Below are 8,577 nucleotides of genomic sequence, written 5' to 3' on the forward strand. Positions count from 1 at the left end.
TCATATGAAGACGCGGGCCGCAAATCATCATCCTGCGGGCCGCAAATGGCCCGCGGGCCGCGAGTTTGAGACCCCTGCTCTAGATCATGTGTTGTTTTATGTCCTCGTGTGTTTGTGTGGGTTGTACCCTTTGCACCCTCAAAGTTAAGAATTCAGCAAATTACATCATGTCACATGTTTTTTTTAGGAGGAAACAAGGCGACCGTAACCTCTTTTTATGACAGACGCTAAATCCCCTTTTTCACGGGATCCTACTGAATTACAATGTACTCTTTCACAGGAGTCATAACTCTTGAGCGGAGTACAGATGTAAGCTGAGGAGGTAAAAAGTTACAGTGGCTATTATAGTAATTATAGTTTTTGCATATTTCCTTGGACGGACTGCTGGATTACAGATAAAAAAAAGAAAGTAAGGGAAGAAAGGAGTTTCTGTTGGGGTGGATGATGAAGAGGGCGGATTGATGAAGCAAAAAAGAATGAAAAGGAAAAGCAGCTGAAAAACAGGGAAACGTGAGGAGAGAAAGGGCAGAAATGGAGTAACAAAGGAATAGAGAATGTAGCAATGAAAGATATAGAGGGCTAATCCTTCATGCAGCTTCCTAACACCACTCAGCCCGCTCACTCGCTCCCTCCTCCTCGTCCTCCTCGTCCTCCTCCTTTCTCTGTTATCAAGCAGAAGTTGAATGGGCCTTTACAGTGAGGCTTTGTTTCATATCACAAAAGAACGAGAGTGTCAAATTCACTCTTTTTTTCTTTAAATAAATCAGAAAAAAAGAGAAAAGCACCTAGATTTTTGTTTTTTTATTTTTTGTTTTCTATAAAATTCACTTTATTTGTGTGAATGCTGTAACGCTTTCTCACAATAGTGATTTTCTTGTGCCTTTCCGTAGATTTTTTTGGCACGTAAAAACTCAATCACACTATCAACAACTTCTATAGTCTTTTGACTATATATAAACTTCAAAGTTTTGAAATATTGAGCAAAATATGCCTTATAGAAAATGAATGAGAAATTGAACTTTAAAACGTGTGACCTCCTGCAAGTTAGACACCATTCCAACTTTAAAATGTTCAGCAACTACTGTTTTTTAAGGGTAATTTGGAGTTTAGTTATTATTTTAGCAACGTGCTAGCTGTTTTTGGTTAATTTAGACATTTTCAGGGTTTTTTTCTAATTTGGAGTTTAGCAAACAAATATAGCAAAATTAGACATTTTTTTATTTTTTTTTTGTCTAATTTGGAGTTTAGCTAATATATTAGCAATATGAAAAGTGGCTAATTTAGACATTTTTTCCATTTTTTTAAGCTTCTTTGGAGTTCAGCTATTATAGCTATCATATTTTAACAATATGCTTGCTGTTTTGACAAAATTAGACATTTTTCCCTTTTTTGTGGCAAATTTGGCATTTAGCTAATATTTTAGTAAGCTTTCAGCTTCTGCATTTTCAGCCATTAGCTTTAGCAATTTTTGCCAGTTATAGGGTTCAGCATTTTCAGCTATCACCTCCTGTCACAACACTTTTCTCAACGGCACCTTAATTATATATTCATGGTGACACAGATAAAACTCTTTTGCCCCAACACACAAACAGGCCCCCATGCCAGATCACCCAACGCCCATCTGCCGGTCGTGTGTCTCCCCTGGAGGAATTCTTCAAAAGACCCGCCGCAGCTCCAAATGGGTTGTATTTGTTGGGAGTTTCTGGGCATCAAACTTGTGAATTTCAACACTCCTGCCCCGTCGGTGGGTTTATTGTGAAATAGCAATTATAATTCTGGTGGAACTTTAACATGAGTGGCGTAAGCGGAAAATCTGGCGGCAGCAGACGGTTTCTTTGGCATCAGTCCAGCCAAAGTGTCAAAGACAGACACAGGACGGGACGGAGGATTAAAGCGGCAGAAGTTTTCTCACAATATAGAATAAAGGATCTGCCATCACCCAGAAGAGCAGCTTGTTGTTTTTGATTAAAACCAAACCAATCCAGAATATTTACTGGATGTTTTACAGTCTCTAATAAAAGGATTATACAGGCTATGAAAAGCCTAAGTGGGCGGGATGTGGACACAAGCGTGGCGTTAAAACAAAGATACAAGGTGAGATTTCAATAAAGAGCAGCTAGCACAGTCCTTTCTCCCCTCCATCTTTCCTTCACTTTTAATTCCATTTATCTGAATCAGACCCAGGCGTGGGAGCAAACAAATGTCCCCCCCTTTGGCTGACTGATGAGTTTCTCTGACCGAACACATGGACGCAGAGATAAAAAGTCCCACCGTTCCTGATCCCACTTCGGAATAACAATGAGTCCCTTATTCAAATGTAGCCACATGTTTTGTTTTTTTTTTGACACACAAGAACAAGTGTGAGGGAAGGAAAAAAAACTGTTGTGGAAAAAATATTAAATAAACAATAGATTGGGTGATGAGCAAACAGATGGAAGAGACAAAAGCAGGACAGAGATATAAGAACCAGAGAAACTGGGACGATTGACATGAGAGGGAACCGAGACGGTTTGGCGGGAATTCCCATAGTCCATGCTCGCGCTTTTGAAGAGATTTGTCCTTGCAGCTCATTAGAAAATAAACATTTACAGAACTCTTTCTTACTTAAATCAATATTTTAATTTTTGGAATGTTTTTTAACTGGTTTGGTAACAGGGATGTGGATTGGCAAGAATCTGGCCACACGATACGTATCGCGATACACATCCCATGATACACATCGCAATATATCCCAGGACTATACCAGAACAATTTTCACTTTGTTTAAAAAAAATCTAAGTCATACTAAGTAGTAGATGTCTCATAAGAACAAAAACCACGAGTCTGTATGAACATATGAGACTGAAAATTTAACACAAGCGGATTCTAGAGAGATTTTGCTGTTCAGGTGCAGTGCTGCCCAAAAGGGGCTGTGCTGCCAACTACTGGTCGGGGGTTTAAGTGGACAACAAAAGTAAGACACTGAAGGACGCTCACAACAAATTAATTAAATATCGTCTTGTCAGCATTTTACATCGATACAAGTATCACCAAATGAAATATCGTGATATATCACTGGATCAATTCTTCCCTACACCCCTAGTTGATAATATCCTGAAGGAAAAAGACTGTTTCTGGTGTTTTTAGCTTGTTCCTGTAGCATTTTCCTCATGGAGGACACAAATTAAGAAAATGAAGCTTTAAATCACATTTCTCAGTATTTATGTATCGAAATTGTTGTTATTTAGGAGCAGAGAAAAAAATAGTTTGAAAAAGCTTGTAGCAGTGACATCGGTGCTACAGCCAGCAGGCCCAAAGCTCCCTGCTCCGCTCCATTCTGATGCATCCACTAGTTCCACCACTACAATAATGGTTGGTATGAGGGGCTGTAAGCTAGCAGAAGAGAGTCTAAATAAAGGGATGATGGGAAATGGAGGCAGACTTACTCTGCACCAACTGTCCCACCCACAACTCAGAGGCAAACTTCTAATGAACTCATGTAGCTCTATAGAAACTATGTCCTAGAAAACAACAGGTCTTTTGATTTAGGCTAAAACTGGTATAATCATAATGAAAAGGCCACTGGGAGTGATTTAAAAAAAGATGATTAAAGTGGGACTTTAAATCAGCTTGAACGTTTTTGATAACAGTTGGAAACAGCGGGACTATATAGTAAACCATAATTGGGAACAAATGGCTCTTTCTCACTGCCACCACCCATCAGACACACACACAGGAACGCAGATAGAGAAACTAAAACAAAAAAGTCTGGAAATGGGAGCACCAAACGAAGCTTAGGTTACGCAGGCCATGAAAAATTCATAATTCCAGATCGTTACATGAAACTCTAGAAGGAATTAGGCCCAACAGCAGGAGAAGCTGGGATTTCGTTTCAGAGAGTTTCTGTGTCTTCAGCCTCCCCCTTTCTCTTTAGCTTTCGTTCTAGAAAAACAAGCATAAACGCGCGTGGTCGGACGCAAACCGGCGCTGGGATCCGTTCCTGCGCTCCATGCTGGGGTTTTCCCCAGTGGAGAGTCACAGACAGTAAATGGTGCAAAGGGTGGGAGGGTGCGTTTAGTTGATACATTTCTGAAAAACCGCACATCTTTGAAACTTGGATTTCATCTTTCCCCTTTCACCACAAACAATCCAAACACGGTGTTCCTGATTCTTGAAATAGACCAACTGCTGTTTGTTCAAGTGAAACCCAAGCAGCTGTAGGTGGACATGTCAAGGATTTACAGCCCAAACTGGGCCGCAACCGTGAAGGGAGAAGTTAGAACGCCCAAATCAACTCCGCAATAGACGGGAGTGAAAGAATTAGAGCCCAAAAAGCTGAAATATGGGTGAAGAAACATCTCAAAAGGCTCTGAAATGCATGGATGAGCAGACAAAGATACTATTGCTTTTTTTTTATTTTGAAGGGCACAAAAGGGCGAAGGAAATCTGCCATCACTAGGCTGTCCTAGCAGCAGGAGGGTCTTCAACACAAAACAACCCCAGACACAGTCAAAGGCTTCCTTTCACACACTCCGTCCAAGCGCACACACCATGCACGCCGGGCAGAGTCGCACATACAGCACAGAAAATGCAGACAGAAAACAGCTTTGTTTGACTGCAGAAATATCTGCCTGTGTGCATGTTTGTGTGTGTGTGCGACAGTCAGTCAGCTTATCAAGTCCTAGTGGAGTGATCAAAGCTCGGACAAACCACCCAGAGAGATCTCCAATCCTCATGCATTCATCCTTTCTCTCCACGTTCCTCCCTCTCCCCCTTTGATACATAAACACAATCAAATTTTCCACAGAAAACCTGTTGGAGCGCCCGCCGCACGCCGGCCAGAGCGCCACAGCAAATCAAAGTGTCCTGTTTAGATCCAACGAGTCCCAGCTGTCTCCCTCGCGAGCGCTGAACCCTGGACGGCCGTGTGCCACCTTGGGACGGGATAAGAGCGGGATGGCGGGACAGCACGGGGCCTCCCTGCACGGCCGTCGTGCCCATATGTGCACAAGCACGCGCGCACCAATGCAGCAGATCACCACAGCCCTGCCAAGTTCACAAACAAACTCAGTGCACAGGATTTATCTGTGACAGTCCCTAAACTGCCATGTTCATAAACAAGCACACACACCTCAGAGGAGCACTTCAGTGCAACTCTGCACCTGCACAGTGAGTCGACCGGTGAAACAGATCTCAGCCTCATGGTAAAGAGGGAGGCAATCAAATTGTGTTTGCATACCTTTAGTTTGTATGTTAAAAATACAAAAATGGGAATTTTATCACAAACTAATGGGACCAGATCTCACAATTGAGCACAAAAAAAGGTGTTATCGTACTGAAAAAAGAAAGCTTTTGCTGTGCTTTTTATCCTTTTACATGCTTCTACCTAAAAGATATTTTCAGGATGTCACATTTTTAACTTAAAAGTGCTTCAAACACACAACAAACCAACACACAAGGTGGCAAATAAAATATCAGCTCCACCCTGAATGTGGACGAGGCTTAAATAAGCATTGTGTGATGTGCTAAATTGCCTGATCTGAACGGTCCTTTATAATAAACAAGGCGACTCCTCAGGCTGAATATAGTGATCCTGACAGCTATTCACTCCACATCAAAATGCAAAGGGGCAGAGCTAATGGTTTTTTAATAGCCACCACTGCTGGGGGGAGTGGCTTACTCAAAAGACAGACATATGCACTTGAGATGGCGTGAGTGAATCTCCACTAACACTCCTCCCCATATTGTGCCGGCACATGTCCGGTGTATACAAATAGAGTCTGCAAAAGACAAAGACGTGAACACAGGACCCAAACTGCTTAATTAAATGACGTAAAGCTTAGGAGGGAATTAATGGAGGGTAAAATGATTTGGATTAAACCCATTTGGAGCAGCAAAAGTGCACCAAAAAAATCTGATTGAGGTTCCCTACGGCTTTTCATTAGGCTTTAATCCACAGCAGTCCCAGCATCGTTCTCACAAACCCCTTCATTCTGAATTCAATCAGTTAAGACTTGAAAACAAACTAGCTATTAAATTTGAGGCACAACAAGTGGTAGATCCTGGCTGTAAGCGATTAAACGTAGCATGACAATCATTCAAATATTGTTCTACCCGCATGGACTCTACAAAACACCCCCAAACAGTGGTTGGAAGTTTGTGTTTTTCTCAAACTATAGAGGAACTAATAAGTGACTCCTTGCACACATTCTTCAGAAACATGAACCAGGTTGTCAGGAGCAAAGAAAAGCGGAAACAAACAAAGCGGGGAATGCCAGATGAAGGCTGGCGAGGACAACCATGGAAACAAACCCCTCAGAAAAGATGACAGAGGGAGGAGAAAACTGGATCTTTTAGAAGTGCAGAACGACTGACGGCTGTCACCTCCCTCAAATGCACCAGCAATGATGGGAGTCTCAATTATCTCCCTCCGTCCTCTACAGAGAGCCTCATATCAGTGCCAAGCGTGCCATCCATAATAGATGGGTGAAGCCCTACTCAAAAACCGGTCCCTAAATTGCAGTGTATCGATTTACAGGTGAGCCAATAAAGAATCTGTGGAATGAATATTGGAGGCACTTTTACTGACATTTTCTTCCTCTGGGCAACAAGAGAGGCGCAGCAGCAAACATCATGTCCAATTACTGACCAAATTCACCACAAAAGCCCTTGGCCAATTTGTAATGTCAATACTAATTAATAGACTTCATCCTGCAGGAGTTCTGCTCACTGCTATAGCAGAGAAACCAGGGGAGGAATCCAAGCTTCCATGATAAGATTCATCCACAAGATTTTAAACTACACCTTGTGCGTCTTTTGCGCACAAGGTGTAGTTTAAATTCTTGTGGATGAACAGGCTCACTCTAAGATGGTCAGAAGTGCGTGGAAAGCCTCGTGGAGTGGGTTCAGTGGCTCAGTGGGGGTGTTTTTTGCGAGAGGAGCAGCAGCAGCTCTATTCCGGAGCTGCTGTGGCGTTCCGCAAAAATATCACTTCAATTTCCCCTTTTATGTCCCACTTGGGGCGCGTGGTGGACACAGCTGTAATACAGCAGCAAAATAATGCGTTCACCCCCTTCAGAGAGTGCGCTTTGTTTGGACTCCCTCAAACAGAATCGTGGGAAGTTGTGGCATCGTGTGCGTTTTTGCGCATTCCAAACGCGCACATATCGGCTAAAGAAATATAAGGTGCGTTACTCTGGCAGACATATGCGAGTTTTTTAATTCGTTTAAAAAAAATAATGCATCCACCATTCATTCATTCAGGGACACTGGAGTTCTGTCCTCCAGCATCTTTTCTTGAACTCACGCGACTCGCGTGCCAAGACGTCTGAAAACGTCTTACCTTGAGTGAGTCCAGGGTGCGCGAGCGCCAGGAGAAGCAGGATGCCCGGCGCGGCGCACATCCTCACCAGGCTGGAGCCTCCGAGCTCTACTCCCCTTCTCAGTCCACTTTTACTCATCACAGATGAAGCTGAGCAGGAAAAAAATCTACAGAAATGAAACCCAAAGGAAAAAAAAAAAAAGGAAAAAAAAAATTAAAACCACTCCAACTCCTCGCTCCACGACGGGGGTTAGAAGACCCCCCCGTCTCCAACAGCACAAGATCCGCGGATGAGTCCCGAGTCAGCCGTTCTGGTGTGAAAGCGTTACTCCGCGTTCAGAGTGCTTGAGGTGCTTGAATGAGCGCGCGCTCCCGTGGCTCCTGTCAGCGCCTCTGCTGCCTCTCCACTGATCTCCGCTTTCCTCGCTTGCTCTCCGCCTTCTCCGTTTACGCAGAGAGAGAGAAATGCCACCGCCCTCTGGCTAACGCACTTCCAGTTTCCACCTCTGCTCCCCCTTCCCTTTTACTCCGATTTCCTCCCCAATGATCAATCCGGTGGCTTTTTGCTCCGCAGTCCACTGATGCGTCCTCACCTTTGGTGCGCCTCTGAGTCCGCCAACAGAACTTTCAAGTGTCGCTGGAAAACCGGAAAATGGTTGACCTGAACTTCAATTTGTTTGAATTCGTTTAATCCTCCAAATTAAAAGCATTTCCCCTCATAAATCAGCTGCACTCATTCAGTCGTTCAGATATGGAGCAAACTATAAATATTCAGAAAAGATCAGCGACTAGTTTCTGCCCCCTGATGGCCACATCAGCTGGACTTGAGTTCTCACAGATGGAGTTTATTCTGCTTAATAATGCAACAATATGAAAAAATAGAGAGATTTAGGTCAAATGACTCATTTTGTTTTCTGTGAAAAGTTTAATCAATAATCAGCTGTTTTATTCTTCATTATTTGTCTTTTTTTTAAGCATGGCACTTTGATTTTAAAGGCTGTCCTTTAGATCAGGGGTCCCCAAACTTTTTCTGGTGAAACACATATAACCGTTTTTTTTTTATCCTCTGATGTGAGGGGCGGGTCAGTTTGTAGACTAACAGAAAAAGTACAACAATCACAAGGTGTGACCATCTTGAGGTACAGTATTTTACTATAACATAAAAATGACCATCAAAGCAGACAACACACATGTGATGACAGCCAAAAATGATCAATCCATCATTACAGTGCGAAAACACTCTGAATTTTATAAAACACTGAGGTAGAATGCTCAAA

At 42.8% G+C, this 8,577-nt stretch overlaps 1 protein-coding gene across 2 annotated transcripts in view; it reads right to left on the bottom strand.

The window, feature by feature from the left end:
* LOC112148518 (netrin receptor UNC5C) overlaps nucleotides 1-8,194 on the bottom strand; it is a gene marked incomplete at its 3' end in the record, with an annotated part of 179,711 nt that extends 171,517 nt beyond the window's left edge. The window contains 1 exon segment of one of the 2 annotated variants that reach the window (XM_024275701.2): nucleotides 7,322-8,194. In XM_024275701.2, the coding sequence (XP_024131469.1) occupies nucleotides 7,322-7,439 (118 nt within the window). 2 annotated transcript variants of the gene reach the window in all.
* Nucleotides 8,195-8,577: the final 383 nt, after the last annotated feature.

The sequence above is a fragment of the Oryzias melastigma genome, linkage group LG9, assembly GCF_002922805.2.
Source record: "Oryzias melastigma strain HK-1 linkage group LG9, ASM292280v2, whole genome shotgun sequence".
Lineage (NCBI taxonomy): Eukaryota > Metazoa > Chordata > Actinopteri > Beloniformes > Adrianichthyidae > Oryzias > Oryzias melastigma.